Consider the following 25,624-nt stretch of genomic DNA (forward strand, 5'->3'; position numbering starts at 1 on the left):
TTGCTAATAGGGGGCCTAAAAGTTTCAGAGATCATTGAGCTGCTGGACTGACCAATATATCATGGTCTTGGAGCATCCCTCACCATGTAAAGATCTGTGGGGTTTTGGGGATCCCCATAAATCATACAAAACAAAGAAACGAGGAAAAAGTAACACCTGAGCCAAGTAGCTTTATAAAAGATAGATCATCTAGATAATACAATAATTTTTCCTGATTTTCTGACCATACATTACATTATATAGAATAGTCTAATCTTACAGCTTAATACAAAGACAGCAGGGGTAAAGTTTAAGGTAATAATCTGACTCACTTCTATCGTTCTGCACAGAAGGCTGCCTCTTGATTCGATCCCTCCTAAAGGAAAGCCGAAGACCACGTATTTATTTGAGGAAAATCCTTCGACATGAATGGTTTAAGATAATGTGCCTAATATTAGCTACAAATGATTTTGAAGATATATTCACGTTAATGATTTAAAAAATGTTTTCTTCTAAAAGTAATCTAGGACTATAACCTTGTTTGTTTCAGGTCACAGAATAAAACATTAAGAGGAATGTAAGAGCAGCATGTCATGTCAGAATTCCTCTCTTGGCCACCCCAGAAGTTCCTGTGAAAGCTGCTTCTGCCACGGCGCTCTCCAAAGGATCTGCACTGGGTGTCACAGAATTTCCAGTCTTTGGCTGCTTCCTCCTTCTGCTTTGCATCTAGCAGGCTGATATGAGTGGTCCCATAATGCTTTAGCTCCTTGTTTTAGAGGAAGTAATATTTTCATATAGCAGTATTTGGTGACCATACATGAAAATGCAATATAAATAGTGTTATTTGTTATGTTATTGGTTCCTGATCAAATAGTTTTGACCAATGGCAAAGTTAAGTTTTATAACTTTATATTTTTATTTAACCTTTGTACTTTGGCTGAATTGTTGGCTTGTCTGTTTGCTATTCTACAAACTTTGTATTCTTGTGTAATGGCTTATTGTTCATTAACTATTATTGTTCAATAAATCATATTCATATTTTATATTAATAGTATTGGTGTACCTGATCTTGATCTGTGTGTTATTGGTGGGGATTTTTCAGCAGCTTCGTTGCAGGTTACATTGGCTTGACTTATGAAGCATGGTTGAGCTTCCTTTTACCATAATGTGTGTGATGACTGTTAATATGTGAATAAAAGCCTAAATTCAGTGCGTTTGTCATATAAAGCGATCACATCTCTTTGGAAAATTTGGACTAAACCGCTCAATTCATATGGATTAGTTTTCAATCTCTTCACATACTTTTTGAAGCATCAAAGTGGTAGTTCTGTAGACCATCAATGGAGGGACAGAAATCTCTCTGATTTCATTAAAATTATCTTCATTTGTTCCGAAGACGAACAAAAGTCTTACAGGTTTGGAACGACATGAGGGTAAACGACAGAATTTAAATTTTTGGGGTAACTAACCCTTTAAGTTTTACTTTAGTTCTCAAGTAAATTTAAACTGCAAGTTGCTTTAAATGTCATAAATTGACCATGTATACTGAAATACTTGTCCTATAAAAATAAGTGAGATTAAGACAGTCAGTTTAGGATTATGAAATTTATAGCGAGAGGCCATATAGTTGAAGGAATAGAAGCAGTCTAATTCAGTGGCTTGCATGAGGTAGCAAAATGGCTTAACATCATCTTTACCTGATACTAAAATACACCTAATCTTAATTATTATGGAAAATCCTGACAGTTAAATTCTAACAAATTTGCAAAGAATTGAAATAGGTCCTGCTTGACATACTCAATTTAGAACAAATTAAAGAGCAAGTTATTTTAATCCATAGCCTACAATCGAACCTACATACAAGTTAACCATGTATAAAATGTTTGAATCTAAACTATTTAAAACTTCTCAAAATCTTAAAAGAAAACAAAAGTATGTTTTACAATCACAGAATTTATTGAACAAATGAAATTAACATTTGGAGTGCCTTCAGGTCAATCAATAACAATAGCCTTCAGACATATTCATGAAACTGTGGTTAAGCTTTTACCATATAAAGACCTTTTGAAGACATTTTCCTTTAAACAATTTTAAAGCTATATGGCTTATGACTTCTCTATTTAGAAAAAAAGTAGTTAAAAACATACCTGTATATACACAAACATACATATTTACATGTCTTGTTTTTTTTTTATCTGTGAAGATCTGTGAAGTTTTCCATAGTTTTCATTAAAATAGCAGTACAGGGAGAGTGTATGTTGTGCTGACAAAATTATCACCACAAGAAGTACACCTGAAGATGTTATTAACAACAAGGACTTGAAAGTAAAAAGCATAAAATATTCAGCAAGGAAAGTACAAAAGGGACTTTCAAACGCAACGTTCAAACCCATGCAAATTTAGAAAGAAACAAAAAATGTGTCAGTCAACAGTCAAGATGAATGACATTCATGATGGGTTTTCAGATTCTGTAGACTTTGCCCTTGAGTTGTCAGATCTTTCTTTTCTTTCCTCTTTCTTTTCTCTGCTCCTGCTTCTGTCCCGTCTATCTCTGTCTTTTTCCTTGCCTCTGTCTTTATCCCGTTCTCTGTCCCGATCTCTTCTCTCACGGTCTTTTCCACGTTCTCGATCCCGACTCCTTGAGCGTTCTCTTCTCCTGTCTCTATCTCGGTCACGGTCTCGATCTCTGTTCTTTGCTCGGTCATGGTCTTTTCGATCTTGATCTCTCTCCCTTTCTCGGTCATGGTCTTTCCGGTCTTGATCTCTCTCCCTGTCTCGGTCATGATCTTTTCGGTCTTGATCTCTCTCCCTGTCTCGGTCATGGTCTTTTCGGTCATGGTCTCTCTCCCTGTCTCGGTCATGGTCTTTTCGGTCTTGATCTCTCTCTCTCTCCCTGTCTCGGTCATGGTCTTTTCGGTCTTGATCTCTCTCTCTCTCCCTGTCTCGGTCATGGTCTTTTCGGTCTTGATCTCTCTCCCTGTCTCGGTCATGGTCTTTTCGGTCTTGATCTCTCTCTCTCTCCCTGTCTCGGTCATGGTCTTTTCGGTCTTGATCTCTCTCCCTGTCTCGGTCAGGGTCTTTTCGGTCTTGATCTCTCTCCCTGTCTCGGTCATGGTCTCTTCGGTCTTGATCTCTCTCCCTGCCACGGTCTCGGTCTCGATCACGGTCTCTCCTCTTGTCTCCATCTCCGTATCGGTCAGACTCTCTGCGATCCCTCTCCCTACTGTGTTCTCCTTCCCTTTCCCTGCTGCGACCCCGCTCCCTTTCTCTTTCCCTGCTCCGGTCTCTTTCACGATCCCTTTCTCGGCCCCTTTCATGCTCATGTTCCCTGTTCCAGCCCCACGATCTTCCACCATGTCCACCTTCTCTGTCTCTGTCTCTCCTCCTATCCTCAGACAAGTCACGCTGCCTCTCTTCAGACATTCTTAAGGGGGCATCCCTGTCACGCAAACCACCGTCAAATCTACTTGGACGGTTATGTGGCTCTGCACTGTCTCTGCTGGAACTGCTTCGCCTCCTCATTTCAGGTGAGTGACGTCTCCAGTGGTCATCACGGTGGGTGTCTGGGCTGTGTCCACCTATACGACCCTGTATTGGTATGGGACCTTCAGGTGGTGTTGGAAGCAGAGGTCCACGAACAGGTCTAACATCTCTAACATCTCTAACGTCACTTGGGCTACAATCATCATTGTAGTTAAATCGTGCTGGCGGGCCACCAGCTTCCTTATCATAATGTCCTACTGGTGGACCTCTTGGGCCACCAAACTGCTGAACTGATGGTCCCCGGTGCCTTTCAAAGTCTTGAGATGAAGTTCCCCGTGGTTCCTCAAATGATCCCCTGTGTTGAGGTGAACCACGGAATTGGTTTTGAGGTGGAAATCGCTGTCCTGACATTTCACCTGTAGGACCAGAAGGTCCTCTTCGTCCATCAAAGTGGTTTGGTGGTGGTCCCCTAAAAGGAGGCCCGTGTGAGGGTATCTGGGGCTTCTCTATTCCCTGATGATAAGAGTTCCCACCATCTTCAAAATGATCACCAGGTCCTCTTGACATGTTAGATGGCGGGCCATGATCCCCAATATTATGATGCGGAGGTGGGCCTCTTGGCCCTGGGAAGTGGGATGGTGTTGGAGCTCTATTACCAAAAGGATTTGGAGGGGGACTGGGGAATGGTGGAGGTGGGCCCCTAGGTGCAGAGAAGCTAAAGGGGGGTGGAGGCCCATTAAACCTTTGTCCATCAAAGCTGGGAGGGGGTGGCCTGGGTAGTGGAGGCCCTGGATGTGGGCCTCTTGGTCCAATATGCTGAGGGGGCATTGAATTCATAGAATTATCAAAGATCTGAGGAGGAGGAGGACCTCTCTGACCAATTGGTTGGAATGGAGGTGGTCCTCTTGGGGTAAAATTTGGAGGTGGTGGACCTCTTGGAGCAGCATCAAACTGAGAACTGCTACCCCACTGATTCTGGAAAGGTGGATATGATGCAGGTAGTGGATATTGAGAATGATCATTATCCCCACGTGGAGGAGGTGGACCTTGCATTGAGGGAATCTGCATTGGCGGAGGGAGATGCATGGGTGGTGGAACAGTCATTGGTGGTGGGCCCTGCATGGGAGGTGGACCAAGAATAGGTGGAGGCCCAATTGGAGGAGGAAAAGACATTGGAGGTGGAATGTTAGCAGGGTTTGTTGTTGGTATATGCTGTATATGGGAACTGTGAGAATCCATATAAGATGAGTTGTCTTGGATGACATCTTGTGGCACTCCTGAGTGTACAGATGTAGATAAAGTACTGATAGTTGAAATGTTATAATATGTGATCGCAGTGGTCTCAATAGGCTGCCCAATGGATGAAACTGGGTCAGCTTTTAAAATAGACTGTCCAATGGATGAATCGGGTTTCAAAATACTGGCAGAATTAGGCCAAACCTCCTCAAAACTTTTAATCTCAGATTCAATAGGATCATCCTTTGTTTTGTGTTCCTCTTCAGGTTCGTTTTCCATGTAGCTTTCCACTAACTCTGGGTCAATCTTTTCTCCTAGTAACGGAATAGAAACTTCAGTGCTCTCTAGATCAAGAAAAGGCACCACTTCACTCTTGCTTGCTTCCTCATCACCTTCTTCCTCAGACTGAGATGCTTCTGGGTGCAGGATGGCAGGCTGCACTGAATCCAAGGTGGCAGTAACTTGCAATAGGGGAATATCTGCGGTTGTGTCCTCTACTGATGTATCTTCAGTAGAGTCCAGCTGTGCAGTTTGTGTGTCAGCAGCTGTGCAAGTTTGTTTTAGTGATGTCTCTATCACTGTAGCTTCTTGTGGAAATGTTTTATCTGTAGTAACAGGAGATTCCTCCTCTGTCTCTGTGGAGTCAGAAGTCTGTCTTCTATTTGCAGCTGCCTGTCTAGGGTCTCTACTCTGCCTTGGGTCTCTTCTCTGGTTAATAAGTGGAGCAGCTGAACTCTTTGCCACCAACTCTTCAACCTTTTTACCAAGCTGCAGCAATTGACTGTTAGCTAACAGAGAAGTAACAGGCTGAGAAATCAAGGTCTCTGGTGTTTGCTGATGAGCTGCTTCCTCGTGCTTCTGTTCCTCAATTTGTTTGTCTTCAAGCACTTTTTGATGCTCAGTTATTTTTTTAGAACCTGGATCAACCCCAGCATCGTTAAAAAGAGAGTCATCCTCAGGGTCATAAGCAACATCATCTATAATAGAGGTGACCTCTGTTTGCTTAATGACAGCAGATACTTTTGCTGTATTATGGGTATTTTCTGTACCGTAGCCAACAGCTGGGTCATATTCTTCTTCAGGATCATATGGTCTATCGTCCTGTACTTCTACTTCTCTACCCTTGGTCACTGCAAACTGCTGTACAATTGGATCCAGCATGGGGACAGAGACATCTACAGCACTTTGATCTGAAGGTGATAACGAGACATCAGAATCTTGCTTCTTCTTACCAAAAAGTGTTTTCAGGATAGTCTGAAGTGGAGTGGCTGTAGATGGTGCAGAGACATTGGAGGATGGAGAATTACTGCCAGTGCTAGTGCTGACACCAGGTGCTTTCACAGAGGAGAGTATGGAAAACACAGAAGAGATAGAACTTAAAGCCTCAGGGGCACTGAAGGGTGGAGGGGTGCCTGGGGGAGTTGTGCTTATGGCATCCAGACTAGATCGAAGAACTTTGTCCTGTTTTATTTCAGATTTAGCAATAATGGATGGTTTTGGAAGGCCTGTCTCATCATCTCTTAGAGTTTTGGAACGTTTCTCCTCATTCTCTAGAGGGGCCCCAGGACGCTTCTTGTCCTTCTGGCAAATTAACAACCCTAGGAGGAGATTGGGACGAGCTGGTTCAAGACCTGCAAAAAATGATGAAACATTATTTCACAAATAAGTTTTCTATAGATCTATGATCAAGGGATCTTTGGGATATAACACCTATATAATGTTAAGAGGTAAGAAATACACATTAAGAGAGCTTGTTCCACACAATACAAACTGGTAACATGAACAGTTAAAACTTACCTATACCAAACTTATTCTTAAGTTAGTTTTTTTTATTGTACCATCCAAATTATCCTTGTGATACATTAAATTAGTAATTACCACACAAGCTTTGTTATAATTCAGCATAAATATTCCCTTACACACCATAAAAGCTCTTAATTATATAAAATCCATAGATAGAACAGCCTTTCATTATTAACAACACTGCTCATGTTTCTTCCTCTGGCAAACTTGTGCCAATAATGACAATTCTAATCAACTAAATTTTATGCAATTTGTCTCAGGATCATAATCATTCCTTGGGTAGGTCAGACGATTTACTTGTTTTCCTTATAAGACAGGATGATGTCCAGAATATAACTTACCATGGTTGCCATGATATTCCAGCTAGTCCAACAGCGGACAGCATAAATGGTAGAGCACTTTCATTTTGAAGTGTCATTTTAAGTTTACGCTGCCTTAAGTTATATATTACATTTATAGGTAGTCACTTTGAGCAACTCCATTATTAAACACTTGTTCTTAAAATTAAATATGAACCTGAAAAAATAAGGATAAGAATCGAACTTGGATTCATGATATATTTTATTAGAAAGTCATAAAATACATGACAACTTGCAGACAGAATTGAAAACACACCAAAATTAGCACACAAACAACTTTGTCTGGAAGAAACTCATTGTATGAGTTACATTTTGTTGCACGTTTGAAATGGCCAAGAATTGTTTTCCATTTTGTAAATTGTGGAACAAGCTTTCCATTTACAGAATAAAGAGTTAAAATACAGACAGAATTTAATCATGCTTACCTTATGTTAACAAAAACAGTTTTTTTATTAAAAGTCTGGGGAAGACACTAAGATGATTCTTTAAAAAAATAGATTTTATAGTATCCTTGTACATGCTTACCTGGTCCATCAAATGGCAGAAGCTTCGCAGGAAGTGGGTCTTTTGAGCTCAGAGGGATGAGGTAAAGGTCTTTAATGCGTTTGTTGCTGTTTGCCACTACTCCAAACCGCTTACGGCTACTGAAATAAGAAAACAGAGAAACATATGCCACCTCCTCCTCTTCAGTCGCTGGATGGAAACGAATGAGACTCAGTTCCTGAAAAAAGAAAATCTGAAATCACTACATTGCACATGAATAAAGTGAAGTACCATTTAAATTGGGTTGACTAAGTTCTGATTTTGATTCTAGTGTCAAATTGTTTTTTCTTTTCATACTTTTGACAGCGAAGTCTTCAACTTTCCCACATAATCCCAAACAGTGTGTGGTGATATTCTACCGCCAATATGAATGGTGTCAGGCAAGTCCTGCAAATAAAATAAAAGCAGTTGTTAAAATGAATCAATAACTCAACTTTAACCCAACAACCTACTATGAAGACCCTAAGAAATTCTTTAGAAAACAAACCTCCTTAATATGCTCAAATGATCCTGATACCATGTAGGCTTTTGTGACAAACTTGGCAACAGAGTGCATGTTTATGAATCCTTTCCACATCATCTCTTGTCCAGACAAGAACAAAGCGGTTTCACCCTCAGGAGTGGGCTCTGAAACACTGATGCAAATACAACAGATTTACAAATATTACTACTTACTAAAAGTATAATGTAGAAAGAAAATAATTTTACACTAAATGTCAAATATGCTGCACCTGGTAGTACTTGAGCCATAATTGCGCAGATCTTGTGAAGAGGCTGGTTTTGGCATCACAGGTCTGGCTAGAGATGCTGGGGCAGGAGGGGGCATAGGCAAAGGGCCTTTTGCTTCTACAACCACAGGTTCAACCGAGACAGGAATAATTGCTGGCATAGCAGGAATATCAGGGACTATGTGAGGCACAGATGACCGGTGACCAGCAGTACGAGGATCCCTTCGAGTTATTGTAACGGAAGAGACTGCTGGTACAGCAGCAGTGACTGGGGGCTGAACCACAGGAAATACACCGCTTGAATCCTCCATCGCAGATGTAGAATCAGGTAAAGGCATTTCAACACCAGAAAGAGAGGAAACTTGAGGGAGATCAGCAGGGGATTTGGATGGTCGTGGATCTGGTTTAGACTTAAAAGACGGCTCTGGCTTTTTAGGCGCAGACATTTTGTTTTTTTTAGATGGTGGTTCATCATCTGCAGACTTTTGGCCTGAAAAATGAGCAGCATGTAAATTAATTATTAGCTGTTAGACAGATCATAGGTGTATATAATATAACTAGTAGTAGGCTTAAGGGTATGTGACTTTATATTTGGTGATAGTCCCACCTGTACAGATCTTGCAGTTCAGGTCAAAGAGATGAGCCCTATGCTCTGCTGTAGTGTCTTTCAGCATAATACTGAAGATATCTGGCATTGAGCTGCCTTTACCAGCAGAGACTGGTGCTTGCTGTGCAGAAGTAGACCGTGTGTCCTCTTGGGAGTCCTGCACAAAACAAGGACAAACATAGAATGAGAGGGTCAATGAACAATATTATACTATTCTCATCCATGTGAAAGAAAAGACAAAATAAGATCAAGTTGGCAGGTATGAGAACAAATTATGCATTCAGGGAGTCGCTTTAGGAAAACGAAATGAGAGCAGGATATAGAGAGGTGTGTGGAAGAAAAGAGAACAGGAAAGCAAGAAAGCCAGCACTTACAGCAGCAGAAGCCAAGTAGGGAGATTGGGAAGTGGCAGGCATACATACATCTCCATCAGACATAGGAGGAGGAGCTTCCTCCATGTCTACATCTGGGGGAGCACCCTCCTGTCTAGATCCACTTTTGGGCTGGGATCTCCCACTTAACTCCAGACTCTTTTGGAATAAGTACATACGTTTAAGCAAAGAGCATTAAAATAGCATAATTTTATCGGAGTTCATCCAAAAAAATTCTATCTTGTTTTACCTCAGAGATCTCAGATTTTCTCCAGTCTGACATCTCCTTGGAAAGAAGTTCATCTGGACTCAGTCTCACCAACCTAAAAGGACTGATCTCGCCTCCAATCACACGATAGAACAGGCCCTGCCACACAGCCAAGTAAAAAAAAAAATACAACTCTCAGCATTGTTACATCTCACAAAGCTACTAAAATGCATATGTACATTACAATTGATCATAATTGTCTCTAGTAAACATACAAAAAAAAGTAACTCACCTTGTTTTTGGGGTCCTTCAGGTTAAACATAAGGGACCTGTACTTGTTCTTGTACTTGTTATCAGTGTTTAAATAAAGGTTAAACATCTCCTTCTCAATGCTGACGGCCAACTTTCCCACTTCGCTCTCAGACATGGAGAGATCATCACTGTCACTGACTCTGTGGCACAATAATGAATTTAAATATGCAAATGATTGGAATGGCATTAAAAATCATTCTATATAAAATATTTAATCACTATTCAGGAGAACATTTAAAAGGCAATTAAAAGATGTAAAGGTGCACCATGTAACTTGTTGAAAATGTACACAATTTATATGATGAGCGAATACATCATGAATACATCTTCCAAACTGTTTTTGTCTTATCCCGAATCACTATGGTACGCCTAAAATAAGTGTTTATATTCATACTATTTTAGACGGAACAGGACAACAACCACACTAGAGTAACCCAGTACCAGCGTGACCCGTCATACACATAAACAGAGCATGCATTGTTAATTAACCACTAGGGCACTTTAAGTTACATAGTGTACCTTTAATATTATTTAATTAGAACCTTCTTTAATTAGAAGTTCATCTAAATGATTTTCCATTTTAATGTGTATTTGTTTCTTATTTATGTTTAACATCAGGTTAGATATTAACAGAAGCTACAATAGATCATGAGATAAAAATCATCAGCACAGTAAAGTAAACGTTCTACCTCTGAATCATCGCTCACCTTTTATACAGGATATCAGTCAGTGATCGTCTGATGTTGGATCTCATCTGGTTGTTGGGCGGTGGCTGTGGAGGAGCATTAGTGGCAGCGGGCTGAGGTGGTTTAGGCAATGGGTGTTGGGTGGATGACACAGGGGAAGGTGGGGTTCTAGTGGTAGGAGAGGGACCAGGCTCTGCAGACTCCTTTGGCCCTGCCTGTGGCTGTTTTTTTGGGATAGTGAAGGTGCTTTTGCCAACACGAAGAGCTCCAGAGGCATGGTGGCGAGATCCAGGGGGGCCCGAAGGAGTTAAAACCGGAATTGGTGGTGGGGGAGGTCCAGGCTTCTTCAATTTGCTCTGCGGTATGGGCTGTTTTCTTAACTCTCTGCCACTGCTCAAAGGTGCTGCATTTGTTTTGCCTTTGGGAAGAGGAGAGGTGGCAGCAGCAGCCCTTGTCCCCTTGGAGCCAGGAGACTTCTTCCCACCTTTGGGAGCAACATTTGTAGCTGGGGGTTTCTTGTCAGCGGACGCCGTCTCCTTCTCTGGTTTGACCTCTTCATTGCCCTCCTTTTCTTTGTCTTTTTGGGGAGCTGCTGGACAACAAAAGGAATAAAAGGATTCATGAATGCAGAAATGGCAAAATTATTCCAAAATAGCTCTTCATTTGGTAAAATAAAATTGATTTGTGTGAAATGCGCGCAATTGTAGTGCCTTGCCTTGACACTGTAATAATTTTCTCAAGTTACTGAATATGAAGACCACCATTACCAGTTCAAGAATTGGATTAAAGACACAAACAAGAAAATGTTGAACATGTAAACTTTATTTTAGAAAATATTTTACAATCATCTTTAAGCTAGTTTAAGGACTACCTGACTCAGATGTAGTCAGATGTATTTGTATATATTTAATTATATTCTTTAAACAATTTATTAATCACCAAGTGACTATGGAGCATACATTTTTTTTATCACAATCTGGAGCACATAGCAGCTATTATTTGGTATGTAAATTTACCTTTTTATATACATGGCAAATTTGAGGTTCATACCACATGAGCCAAATTAATATTTACTGCTGCCTTGTTTTTAATAATTTTCCATTATATATCCTCTAAATCACTAACCCAAATAAATATGGGGGGGGGGGTCAATTACATGAATTAAAATGTTGAAAGTACTGTCAAAGTGCAACAATACACCACATTGAATATATAAAGCATAAAAATGGAAATCCTGATGTAATAATTCAAGGAAACATTACATAAGGGCTTTATGGCCTGGTTTCATAGACAAGGTTTAGATTAAGCCAGGATTAGGCATTAGTTAGGACATTTAAATAGCTTTTATAAAAGTGCCTTGGGAAAAAAAAACATTACTGGTGTGCATCTTGAGAAAACTATAGCACTAACATGTTAAGATATGTCAGTGCAAGATGCTTTCAGTTCAAACATGCATTTTAGTCTGACACTAGGCTTAAGCCTTGTCTGTGAAACCAGGGGTATAAAGGATTAATATTTTACCAGCTACATAACAAAAAAGCATGTCAATTTGATTAGAGATCTGAACATAAAACCAGTGCACAATAAACCACAGTGGACCTAAGCTCAATTGTATTGCAGTAATGCATCCTTAAAAAGCACTTTCAAGTGAAGGTACACAATGTACTACAGAACATCAGAGTAATCCCATTCATGTGTTATTCTTATCAGACAAATTTCTCCATATCTTGATCAACACTAAAAGCAGAAGACACAAACAATCCAAGGCAACGTTATGTAAACTATTGTCACATTCATAAGACAAAAACCCATTTTTAAAAAAGCTGCTGGGACAAAGGCAAAAAAGATTTGCATTAATTTTGATTTTCTAATTCATAATTTCAGGTATCAAACATACCCCACATTAAGCTTAAGGTGTCCTGTTTTTGCACATGGAAAACTGAAAACTTGCCCTTTCCAATAATCAATCATTCCTACTAGTGCAGAAAACCAAATTCAATCTCTGCATCAAACTGCATTCAGCTTTCAACAAGTACACTAACCTCTCAATATGTAATTTGTTCATATTTAAATATGCAATAAGACAAGAGTATCAGCATTGTTCTACATTCTGTGTATATGTATAAACAAAGCTAGACATAAATCCCTGTGTGCTGCAATAATGAGGCATGTGAATTCTGTCGTTGTCTGCAGTGGGGTGATAATGATGTCCTCAGCTGTTCTTCATTACGGTTCCTCATTACATCAGCTTACTCTCTGGGCTCTTGGACTTTTCTGAAACGCCACAGTTCTTCTCTCAGGCCGGCTCCAAGGACTGTAGGCTTCTTATTGCAAAACACACTGTGACATTTAGCGGAAGGCTGATAAAGGCCAAAAGCAGGCAGAGGCCATGACATCCCATGTTGTCATCCAATAAACAGACTTCTCTCACAATTGAAGCACAGGGGCAGCAGAGTATTATCCGCAATTTCACTTTATTTTGAATGCCACTTTGTCCACTCAAGATTTATAAATGCAGTGCATGCAAGTCAAAGGAATACCAAACTAAAAGCTGTTAGTTAAAAAGTTACATGTTTTCATTATTATGTAACAGGACTGTAGTCAAATGTCCAAGTGATCAGAGATGTTCTATTCTTAGTCGGGGAGGAGGGCAGGAGAAAAAGACACCAAAACCTACCTGATCAGGTGTGCGGTCAGTACAGCGTTTCGGATGAAGTTATTGCCCCGATGACGGCAGAGATTGGAGATAAATGGCAATGGTATTCCACACATTGAGAAACTCAAATTCACATGCACATACATTGTAGATGTTTATCAGAAAGCTTTACAAAAGCATATCATGGCAAGGCACTACAGTTTGGGCTCAGATCCCTAGGATCTAAATTTTTAGATCACTTTTTTTTAGTGCCGGAGAAAGTTAGATAGATTAAGTACTTATAAATAGACTGTAAAATACAGTCTTTATGCGTTTTAGATCATAAATACTTACCATATTTATATTATTTTAAACTTACCTGTTCTGGATCTCTGAATGACCTGATACAGGTATTTTTTTTTAAATATTAGCATCTTGTAGTGTTACTTAAACACTGACAAAATATTAAAGATGTAGCACCGAGTGTCCAGCTTAAAACCATAATTATAGCTGTGCTAAAATTCTGTCGCTAATATCCTTTAAAGGCACGTAATTTAAATTTCAGTCCAATTTACACCAGAAAAGAGCTGCTATTCTTTGAATCCCCTTAGGCTGCAACCATTTCAATCAGTTGTTCTTGACAGTTCAACACCCCGATCATTGGTAGAGACATGTCAATAAAATGTGGAAAACCCTCAGAGAGATACATACACGCTTTGTTTAACACAGATGCTGATATGGGTGTAGTCTTTTCTGGCGTTACTGCAATGTAATTATGGTCACTGGACCAGGATGACATGGCTGGAGGCGGCGGATGCTCCTCTGCATGCTTGTCTTCATCATCATCCTCTTCCTCAGTCCCAGATTCTGACTCCTCCTCCTCCTCACCTTGGTTAGAGGACCTCCTTTCTGGTCCAGAACTCCTCTATAGACCAGAACAGAAAGCATTTTTAGCATAAAAAAAAATTAAATAGCTTTTAAGACATTGAGGAAAAACTATTTGACTACTAAAATGCAACAATCATTTTTACATTTAGAGCTAAATCTATTTTTAAATAGAGAATTAAAGATTTAAATGACCTATAGCTTTATAGAAAAAGAGCAAAATACAATACCTGTTCTCCTGATTTATCGTGCACCTGAATTAGCAACTACTGGATTAAAAACTTTTCAATTCACACCTAAACACTAATGTAAGTGTATCCTCATATAACAGTCATTCAGCCATACCCCATGTGTAAAATAATTTCCTACCATTAAAGCCTTCATAAAAGGAATATTGCATGATTATTATTAGGTGGCTATTATAATAATACCTTCGGTGGTGATTTATTTGTGGTCTTTTTCCGCATTTTGGGCTTGCCCCGCTCTTTCTGTTTGGAGTCTTTCCCATCCGTGGTGATGATCTTCATGGCGGCAGCAGCATGTCTGAGTATGCAGTCGTTCCCACAGTAGACAGAGTCAGGGAGGGCATCTCTCTCACAGCCAGGGCCGATGCATTTTGGGAGGGAAGATCCCTCAACTGCAGTCACCTGCTAAAAACTCAGGGATGTCAAACCTCTGTGGACACTACATTACGGCAGTAACTTTACACCATTTGTAGCGTACTTTTTTTTTAAAGCAAGCTAAACGGTATGTTTCCGCTCAGTTTTAAAAATGGAACTTAATGTGGTCATGTGACAATACATTGCCATCTACTGAATCTAGCTAAAAATGCTTAAATTTTAAACTCAATATTGTGTAAAAAAAAATATCTTAACATTCTGTGTCCTGATCAAATGAGTCAAAGATAATTTAGGCTAATATTAACTCCAAGGTCATCCATGGCATTAGAAATAAAAGGTCAAGTCATTGCATAATACAGTATCCAAAAGCAACAAGCTCAGTTGTATACTGCACATTTTGGCGACTCAAGTAGCTCATCTGGGTACTCAACAGATATATACCGCAGCAATAGTAATAGTAGCATGCTAACATGCTAACCCAAACAAAGTCACAAGACATGTGAATATTTAAGTGATTTTTTTTTTTTTTTACTTTTCAGCATAAAAAAATATAACAATTCAAACAAAAACCATAGAATTTAGCAATTCTTGTTAATAAATATAATACATAAGATAGCAAAAAAGATTAGCAAATATTATGACATCAGATAATTTAGAATCAATTATTAGACTTTAATAGTATTTAGTCTTAGCATATTGTTGATTTCAAAATGTATTTTAAGTGTGGCTCATTTACAGACACCTTTTAGTTTAATGTTAATGAGGCAATCTCTTTATTATTACATTCATAAAAAAAGAAAACTTACCATATCTTAATATCATAATTAGATGCCTTTAGGAGGTGAAATTCAAGTGATTTGGTTGTTACAACCCCCCTTTATATTAACAGGAAAGGTATTCAGTTGAGAAAACAACATGAAACCCAATAAAAACATTTTTCATGCTTTGCAATGGCGCTAAAAAGTGTGGTTCTCAAATCCTGTCGCTGCCATCTGATTCCCTTTTGATTTTTTCCCAACATTAGCTAAAACAAATGTTGTGGCCAAACCTGGTAATCATGCTTATATTATACAATGAAACATTGAAAATCACACAGATTTGATGGCTGTAAAATTTGCTAAATGCCAAATATTGACCAAAAAAAAGCAGTTGTATATGATTAATCTGAATCAAGTGTATTGATGTTGCAATTTTACATTAAACTTAAGCATTTTAAAAATGTCACTGATAATAAACTCCTGTGAAAAACTGTTGAATTTCTAGCATGGAAGCACCAAGTATTGATAACTGTATCCAGAACCTGTATTATTCAACACCATGAAATCAAAAGAAAAAAAGTACAGTATTCAAACTCGTGTTTCATACGTAGACATACCGGCTGGAAAATCTTTATTTTCTTTTTCCCACTAGGATTGGTAGCCTTCTCGATCCTGCCCTTGATACCCAGGTCATCAGAAGTTTTCTCCTCTGTGGTGGCTGCAGAAGTGCTAGATGCTGCAGTGAGACCGGTCTCAGTTTTACGAAGGCCAGCTACTGGCCGCTTGCCATTCTCTGCAGATGCTGAGGAGCCGGCCTTGGAAATCTGCCCCTTCTGTGTGTAGCAGTTTGGACAGACATAGTCCTCTCCATTTCTCTCCATCAGTCGGCCACGTGCCTCCGAGATGCCGACGCAGTCGCCATGAAACCACTCCTCGCAGCGATCGCAGCAGATCATGAACCTATGCACAAGGATTTAAACAATGACCAAACACCCTCAATAATCATTAAATCCACAAGAGACATAACCTCTGCTGACAAAAACAGAAAGCAAGCAAAGGACAATCACTTTTTTGCATCTTGCCTGCTAAGGACAGTGTATAACATTATTCAAGTGTTAAATTAACTACTAACAAAGAAATGGATGGACCAATGCAGAATTGTGGAACCTGTATCAATAATTCTTGTCAGGATACTCAATTTCCACCCTTTCAATTTGGGCTTAAAACACTTTCTGCAATCTGACAAAGATAATACTGCTGATACTCATGATAATTTATAATACAATAATTATAGAAATCGATAAAAACAACAAAAGGTCATATACATATATAGGTCATATATCATTGGAAATTAGGGGTGTGCATGAAATAAACTATTTGAATTGCGCTACATGTTGCTAAATGCACTGGGTGGCGCTGTGGAGCTGGTTAACAAGTTGATTGTATTTGATCACAGAAAAGTGTCGCCTTCGATCAAAATAATTATACTGAATGACTTTACAAAATGGAATTACTTTTGATCAAATGGAAACATTGTCGGGTGAAACAGATTTATCATACATATCACAAACATGAAATCCAAACACCAGTCGAATGAGGAAAGACATTCACAACAGCAGGTAAGCGCAGTTGTACCAACGAGTGAGCCGTGAAGATAACTTATCTGATAGCAAAATTAGAGATATATGCTTCCTTTAAGTTTCGTCGAGGGAGACAGGTTTAAGAACAGAAAACATTAAGTGCTGTAAGAAACTTTGCTTAGCACACCGTTATCCGTGTCCCTGCAGAGTCTTATGGCGGAGCGCATTTTCTCTGCATCCAGCCTTATTGTTACCAGACTGAGGAGCCAGCTTTCACCTGAGCATGTGGATATTCGTTTTCCTCAACATGAACATGAAATAATATAAACACAATAACCATATGCTGACTCAAGTGTACTACGTTCTGCACGATAACTGCCGCAGTTTGCTTCGGCTTAAATGCTTTCGATCTGTATATTTTTTTGTTTACACACTGTTTAATGGTTTTAACTAAAAGAATACCTCAAGATGTAATGAAAGCTTGTGTATTAGGGGTGTGCAAAAAAATCGATTCACAGAAGAATCTAGATTCTCATTTGCAACGATTCAGAATCGATCTGAAATGTCCAAGAATCGATTAAATAAATAATCAGCTGGCTGTTCGCCTCCATTTTTGTAACTAGCCTATACGGGACGTCACCACGCAGCCGGTTTTTAAACGTGAGCGGCAAATCACTAAAACAAAGAGGAAGCAAATATGGATGAGAGGGAGATCTTTCGTTCCTACCAAAACATTAGTTCCGAGAAAAAATTATTAATTGCACAGTTTAACCATCATAGAGTGAAGGTATCATTTGCATGTGTTTTTAAGTCCTGTCAGTTTAACAGGGCATATAAGAACGAGCAGAGAGATAGAGAGCGAGAGATAGAGCCCCGGCCGCGCGCGCGCACTCACCCGAGCGCTGTCTGCTCTCTCTCTCCCTCACGCATATTAATCAAAATCAATGAATACGATGGTGTCGGTAAAAAAAACTCCCCAGTGATGAAATGTTTTCTGTGTTGACAAATCTTGTGCGATATCCTAAACTGCCGAATGCATTGCTTGTTTTTTCTGTTTACATTGTGAATGCTGCTACGTCAGAGCGGCCAAAGCGTCAACAAGATTCCCCGTACTTTTTGACAAGCGTCCTTGACAGGGCGGCCATAGCTTTTTTGGAGCTCAAGTCGGCGGCGGTGTGAACGTACAGTCAGCCGCCAGCTGCAGACCAACACACACTGCAGTGCTTACGAAACTCCCTGCCAACTCCGAGAGCGCAAAAAAAAAAAAAAAAAAAACTCGGTCTATCGCTTAGGGGTACTATTTTTCATTTTGAAAGAAGCACTTCATTTTCATAACTTGTTATTCTTTAAGTTACTGAGTCTGAGAAATATAGATGTTTTTTTTGTCTTCACCGGTTGTGTTCTACATGATATTTGTGGTAAACTGCATCATTCCTGGGAAATGCATCTATTTTCAATTATTTTGTATTATAAGAAGCACTTTATTTTTGTTCCAACTTATTTTGAGAACCAGACAATGTTTTTTATAAAAGGCACTTCCCTGAGAATTGAACTTAATTGAACTTAATAAATGTGAAAAAGACACTTTAATGTCTCCGTTTGTCATTCTGTATAGCAAAGCAGATGATAGTAGATCATGATCAGAAACCCGATTAGAAAACATTATGGATAAAATCGAATCGTTTTGAATCGAAAATCGATTTTGAATTGAATTGTGGCCTCAAGAATCGGAATCGAATTGAATCGTGAGATGGTAAAAGATTCCCACCCCTATTGTGTATATTTGCTAATCGTGAGCTTATAAAAAAATCCCATCCCTATTGGAAACGTCTGTACTGGAATGAAACAATTGTGTAGATCAAACTATATCTGCTGTGTGAAAACACACCCTCAGGTGCACAAGTCAATCAAATACAGATGTCATCTGTGTCAAATTCATACTTATTATGGGCAATGCCAATACAGTTCAGTTTTAAGATGTACATGGCACCAATAACTTGCACAAGACCTAATAGTTTTAGCACGCAAAACACTTACTAGCACACATTATATTGATTCCTCCTTGGCCTGATAAAGACTGTTTAGGCTTTCTGTGAAACTCATGATTTAGTTTAAAATACTCCAGGCGATACGTGCACAAACTTACAGGGTATAAAAACACTTGAGTTTTGTTCTTTTGTGCTCTCAATCTTCTGCTGATGACACTCACATAAGAGCTCTTCTTACGTTTAGTACATACTTCACTGTGTAAACTTCTGTAAAATCTCTTTAAAAATATCATTATTTTATGTGAGTGATACATTAACACTAAAGTGTATAATATTTAACAAACTACATATATATATACCAATTATTTATTTCATTAATTTTCTTAGTCATTTTATAATACGTATGTTTATAATAACTTGGATATGTATAAAAAAATATATATTTTATAGCTTTAATATAAAATTATACATTTTATATATAAATATTATTAAAATAATTTACATCTCAAAAAAAAAAATTCTTAGTCTTTTTCCGCTAAATCTACATGCATCAGTTCAAATTTAATTCACCCAGTATCCAGCAAACAACATGTCAGCTAAAAAGTATCTCATGCACCTTTAACAAAGACACGTACCTTTTGTTGTGTTTCTGCCTGCAGATGCAGTAAAGTGCATTAGGGTCATAACCGTCGCTGTCGCAATCACTGGACGACGACGACTCATCATCATCGCCATCATCATCATCATCCTCCTCGTCCTCATTCTCTTTCTTCTCTTTGCGGAGCTTCACTCCAACTTTGGGTTTATTGTCTCTTTTAGAATCTTTACTGACTGCTCTGGTAGGACGTCTATTTATGGACTCATTTGGGGACATTTCTTTGCTCTTATTACCCTCCTCCACATCTTCCTCTTCTTTCATCTCCACATCCACTGCTACTTCCTTTTTTGCTTCCACATCCTTTCCATCTTCAGCACTGGCCTCAGTCTCAACGGGTTCTTGAGTCTCTTTCGTTACTTCACTTTCAGCCTCATCTTCGTTTTCAGAGCTGCCATCATCACTCACGGAGTCTCCGCCTGCTTTAGGCGTCACTGCCCTCCTCGCCCTTCCCCGGCCCCTTTTCTCTGGCGAGGCCACTTTCTGTTCCTCTGATTTGGCTTCGGCATTTCCGTCAAAGCTGGCCTCTGAAGCAGTTTCAGCATCGGTTGGGGTCTGGGATGGAGGATCCCCTCCCTCGAGTCGTGAGGGACAGCTTCTCCTGCCCGTTCCTCTTCCTCGCTTCACAGTGACCAGAAACTCTTCCAGTTTGTCCGTGCGCTTTGCCTGCCTGCCGCTACGACGCACTGGGGCACCCTTGCCCTCTGGAGTCTCCGCTGCCATTTCTCCAGGGATTTCCCTCTTAGCAATGGTAGTCCGACGAAAGCCCCAAGTCTTCTTAAACTCGCGTAAGGGCTTTGTGGATTTGTCAGGGTCCTCTACTTTGTCTTCACTAACATCACCTTGGTCTTTTTGATCTTTGACTTCGTCTAAAACTGATGTTGGTTCTGTGTGTGAAACGTAGCAAAATTAGTTGACAATAAATGTTTAAATGCTAGAGATATGCAATTTTATTCACAAAACTGTGATATGAACATCCAAGCTGATAAATCAATCAAAATGCAGATGCAATTTCAGTAAGAACATGTTAATTGATATGGTGATGTGTGACGCCACACCACACATTGAAAAAAAGCTTTTAACCATTTAATATTTTCCAGTGCATGCACAGAACTCTTAAATCTCAATGATTACATCCTGTTTCAATAATTTCCCAATTTGATATTTGACTCCAATCTGATTGGAGTCAATTGTGGAGTGGGCCGTGGGTACCTTGTGAACTGGTATCCACAGGATCCTGGCTGGGCTCAGGCTCATGGGCTTGAGCCAGCTCAGGGCTCACACTCTCCTCCATAGCAGAGAGACACTATTTTTCAAACAGAATATCTATAATTAAGAAAGAAAAAAGATTTAATGGAGAGCACAACTCCCAAATAGTATTACAAATTCCTAAGCGAATAGTCTTCTCAGCCGAAGCCTTGTGGAATCCTAGTAGAAGGTGCCAATGAGTCTTTCCTTTGGATGTGCCATGCATGCATTTAGTAAATTGTATTGATGAGGCCTACAACAAAAAGGATTTAACATGCTTGAGATGTCTACAAGCGCTCCATCCTTGATCTATTGCATTCAGAGTGTAGTCAAATTAAAATACACTATATACAAATTTAAGGACGTGTAAAATATTCTCTAAACCATTTAGACAAGAACAAAAGCATGACACTGATGGAAACTATTTATCTTCTTGGGCTTCTCTCAACTAAATCACATTAAACAAATATTTCTAAATATCTATATAATTAATATCTAAAACATGTTCAAACTGTATAATTGAGAGAATGACACCCCCTGACTCGTATTACACAAATGCTGGTAAAGTAAAGAACACATCCAAATACACAACTTTGCAATTGCATATAAAAAAAAAATAATAATAATATTTACCATTTCCCACATGTAAATTCTAAATTTTACTCTCAGCATTGTCAATTATACAGTAAAACTAAATAAGTTTATGAATTGTGTAAATGTTGTGTAAAATAGGTACACTGAACATATATAAACACACACTAAAGTTCAAATGTTTTTTTTATTTTTAAAGATATACTTTTATTCAGCAAGGAAACATTGAATTGATCAAAAAAAGCAGTGTTGCCATGGCATGAATAAAAAAATTACATTTTAAATTACACTAAAATAGAAACAATTATTTTAATTGTAATATTTCATAATATTACACTTTGAACTAGGGCTGTAACGATTAATCGCGATTAATCAAAATTCAAAATAAAAGTTTGTGTTTACATAATAAATGTGTGTGTATTGTGTATAATTATTTTGTATATATAAATACACACACATGCATGTATATATTTAATAAAAATGTGTTATTTATATATAAAATAGTTCTATTTATATATAATATAAATCATATAAAAATATATATGCAGTATATAAATGCAAATATTTCTCAAATATATACATGCATGTGTATGTATTTATATATACAAAATAATTATACACAATACACACACATATATTATGTAAACACAAACTTTTATTTTGAATTTTGATTAATCGCGATTAATCGCGATTAATCGTTACAGCCCTACTTTGAACTATATTTTATTTTAACTACAAATGCAGCCTTGGTGAACAAGACTTCTTTCAAGTGTGTTTTACACACACACACACACACACACGGAATACCACATCAGTGGAATAGTAGTAGAAAATATTCCATACAATTATTTTATTCTTAAAAAATAAGCAGGATCAGTTGAAAACATATCTACTTAATTTATAGACAAAGGTTTCATCATAAAAAGTTTGTGCATTTTGAGTTTGAATATATATTTTTCCTGAAACTTCTGAAAAGGACTAAGGACTAATCAATACTCTCTTTCAAGTAGACATGCTTATAACAAGTTTGTATTACTACTGAAAACCTTTTTTAAAAAAAACATTAAATTGTGTTTTTAAGTTTCATACAACAGTGCAATACATTTATTACATTGGGTGTATTCTAGTAGCCTAATTATAATGCAATTTTGAATTACAGTCAATGCATTGAATTTCATCATTCAGTTGAATTCATTTGACATGTTTACACACTAGGAATTAATTTCATATTACTATGCAAAAACTACTTTTGATTATTTTGAGTTTCATACAATTGCATGTCATCTTTGATAGACTTTTTTGACGTGATAGTAATATCAAATATATCTGGTTTAAGGCTAATAGAAGTCAGCATGATGCAGCATATCACAATGAAGATCATTTAAATGGCAAGAGCTGGATTAAAAAACGATTAATAAACGCGGTATACATCTTTAACAATGCAATCTAGAGAAAACCAGACCTGCTGTAAGACACCTGCATTCTCTAACATGCATTAATTGGCAATGGAGGTAGAGTGACATAAGTCCTATTTATAAGTTTCCAGGACACAATTACGGTCAACCATTCTCACTACAATAAATAGTAACAGTAGGACTTCAGTAGTCAAAAAACATGCAGTCTCTCATACTAACAGTAGTGAAATGCTGTACCTGTTTGCTATGATGACTGGAACTCTTCTATTTAAGATACTGATCTATAAACAATGAAAAGAATAGTTAAAAATTAGCAATGAAAACTTGACCTCTCATGTTAATGTGCTAGGTTGTCCTTTCAGCACAACATAACTTTTTCTGTATGTAATCTATGTTCCTATTTAACGTTAGCCAGTTTAGTCCAAGTTATACAAGAAAATTTAAAAATAAGCTCTCAAACCATGTACCAACTGTAACACAAGATCAACTGAACAAAAATACTTATGTTTATGTTACATAATGTTGCATTGTTGGTAAAAAAAAACATTGGATAGATGTCTAAGAGAGACAAATAGCTCATTATTAAATCAATTTAAAAAAAACTACAGTTAATACATTTGCGAAAATAACCAGTTTACCTGAATACGATAAGCAAATGGACATTATATACAGAACTAAATTTGCCATATATTTGAATCCTTACTAGCTCAAACAAACACCAAAAATATTCATCAACTACTGCAATACACCCAACCGACTTAAGGTTAAAAGCAAGTATTACTAAAAGCACGTCATGCATTAACCAAAAATATTGACATAATACAAAACAACAAATAAGAATGAAAAGAAAATGTACGTTACAAATGTGCTCAAGGCCTAAGGTTAACTTAGTTATTAAACGTGCCTGAGATCCATAAATGACCCTTGTCTAGTGTAGGCCTAATTTAAGAAAAGAGGATGCATTTTCAGGAGTTGTATATTTATGAATACAACATTCCTGCATACTACATTAGTCGTTTTGAACTAAATAAATAAGAAAAACAACTGCGCTCTGCAATGGCCGCACACAGTAACAAGTAGCTAACGTTACACGCCAACAAAACTGACACGAGCACAAAACTTTGAGCCCTAACGTTACCAGCTGTAAAATACACATACGCGTAGTAAAGAAAAGGCGACAAATGAGATGAAACCATAGCCTTCTTCCAGGATTAAATACTGAGATTTGTTACTTGCCCGTTAGCTTTAGCTAATAGCTAGCGCACGACCTCCATTTCAGTGTCTCTTACACAAGAGATAATTTTACTCCTGCTATTTTGTTCCTGCGATTTATACACAAGAGTCTGTGTAAATGGCGTTGAATATTACTGAATATTGTTCTGATTGGACTGCATGTGGTACTGGTGCTAAATCGAACATTTCTGCGAATCGGTTCTTTCGAACAGCCCTTACTGCCGTTTTTCGTCATCGGGCAATGACGCCATCACGTGGTTTCTACGTCCCGGCGTTCCAATAAAATATTGTGTACCGTATGTTGCTGATTATTATGTTATTGGTAAACATGCTTTGTAGATGTATATTATTCAGTGTGCCCCAGTGTCGCGAGGGAACCATACAGACTGCTTTCGTGAACCGACTCGTTTACAAATCGCATGTAAGTTAGTAAGAGCACTGGTGGGGTTCGGTCACGGAGAGCTGCCACGTGAGAAGCTGTTATCGTCTACACGTAATTTTTATCATTTAAATGACAAAATAATTTAGAGAGATTTCAAAAACATGCAATAAATGCTAAAGAATAAGATATTTTAAATATTAAAACAACCTTTTAAAAGTATGTCTCACATATCCTTATCTGCAAGGGCTATTTCCATTCATGCAGAAAAATACATGAACTTAACATTACGATATATTAGACTTAAAAGCACAAAAACATTGTGCACCAGATTAACTTAAACGTTACGTTAGTGCAGAGAAGCGCGCACACCCACTTTGTCGACACAGTAACGTTAGCTACAAATCAAAACTTCACTGCATAAAACAATCACATTTTTTTAAAGACGTAAATAATGCAATTGGGTAACGTTATATAGCAATATATAAACAGTTTATAGAATAACGTACAGTAAAATTGTAAAAAAAAATAAAAATTAAACAAAGATTACCAATTCATAAAACAGACATGCGTTTAAACTCGCATAGCAACAGCTGTTAGCTAATCAAAATACAACCGTTTACTCTTCTGTCCCGGGTTGGTTTTCTCCACCTGGAATAATCTTTTCTTATCGTATCAAATAAATACGGAGGCTCGTGGCGCCATTACTGGAGCGCGAGTTTCACTGATGTAAATATGACAAACTGTGTCTGCATATCTGCCTTTATTAAGCACAAATGAACCGCAAAATAGCATGCACTAGTGCTCATTACAACTGGAAATGCATACTTACTTGTTAGCATTAATGTCGTTTGGCGTACGGTCAATGCAACGGTGTGACCTCCATTTTCTTTTCTTGTTGATGATGGCGGCGAATTTTTGCCTGTAGTGCTCCAGTCCAGACTAGCGTGAGACGAAGCACATTCGAAGTTGAAGTTACAATGTAGGACAGCGACGCAGTGTCGTGGGGGTGAAATTGCATCACCCTCAAATATCTGACATGCAGAAGTGCGCCCTCTAGTTACCAGAATCAGAATAGGCCTATACAGAGCCAATGGCTCTGGGCCTATATTGCCAATATGCTTACACTCACAAGGGATTTATCTCGGTGACAGAAGCTTCCAGTGCCCGGTCAGAATGACAACAATTAAGACAAGGGTAATAAGAATAAAAGAAAAATAAATATATACAAATAAAAAAGGCAATTGACAATGTAGGCGCTACCGATAAATAGGCTACAATTTTATAAAGGAATGTGGATAAGAGGTAGGCTATGATATCCT

At 38.2% G+C, this 25,624-nt stretch overlaps 1 protein-coding gene across 23 annotated transcripts; it reads right to left on the reverse strand.

Annotated features, from left to right (window-relative positions):
* Window positions 1–1,925: 1,925 nt before the first annotated feature.
* On the reverse strand, window positions 1,926–25,307 carry dido1 (death inducer-obliterator 1). 23 transcript variants are annotated; one of them, XM_079596982.1, is made up of 17 exons: window positions 25,135–25,307; window positions 22,928–22,971; window positions 20,649–20,762; window positions 19,417–20,323; window positions 15,831–16,173; window positions 14,267–14,482; window positions 13,662–13,875; window positions 10,337–10,904; window positions 9,610–9,769; window positions 9,360–9,476; window positions 9,161–9,268; window positions 8,739–8,895; window positions 8,135–8,621; window positions 7,891–8,038; window positions 7,701–7,790; window positions 7,386–7,581; window positions 1,926–6,329 (listed from the first exon to the last, which is right to left on the reverse strand). In XM_079596982.1, exons 3-17 carry the CDS (start codon window positions 20,728–20,730, stop codon window positions 2,428–2,430), a joined length of 7,695 nt encoding a protein of 2,564 aa, XP_079453108.1. In that variant the 5' UTR covers window positions 20,731–20,762; window positions 22,928–22,971; window positions 25,135–25,307; the 3' UTR covers window positions 1,926–2,427. The 23 variants fall into 23 exon arrangements, with proteins under 23 accessions (XP_079453108.1, XP_079453103.1, XP_079453122.1 ...); XM_079596977.1 differs by having other exon boundaries at window positions 9,113–9,268; XM_079596996.1 differs by having other exon boundaries at window positions 9,113–9,268; window positions 10,337–10,907.
* Window positions 25,308–25,624: the final 317 nt, after the last annotated feature.

The sequence above is a fragment of the Phoxinus phoxinus genome, assembly GCF_949152265.1.
Source record: "Phoxinus phoxinus genome assembly, chromosome: 22".
Lineage (NCBI taxonomy): Eukaryota > Metazoa > Chordata > Actinopteri > Cypriniformes > Leuciscidae > Phoxinus > Phoxinus phoxinus.

Excerpts from the sequence above, each read along its gene's own strand:
- dido1 (XM_079596975.1), bottom strand. The coding sequence starts at position 20,730 with ATGGAGGAGAGTGTGAGCCCTGAGCTGGCTCAAGCCCATGAGCCTGAG. Across the intron at positions 9,269-9,359 it reads GAAAATCTGAGATCTCTGAG|AGTCTGGAGTTAAGTGGGAG; the intron begins GTAAAACAAGAT and ends TTATTCCAAAAG. Across the intron at positions 7,791-7,890 it reads CATTTGAGCATATTAAGGAG|GACTTGCCTGACACCATTCA; the intron begins GTTTGTTTTCTA and ends TTTTATTTGCAG.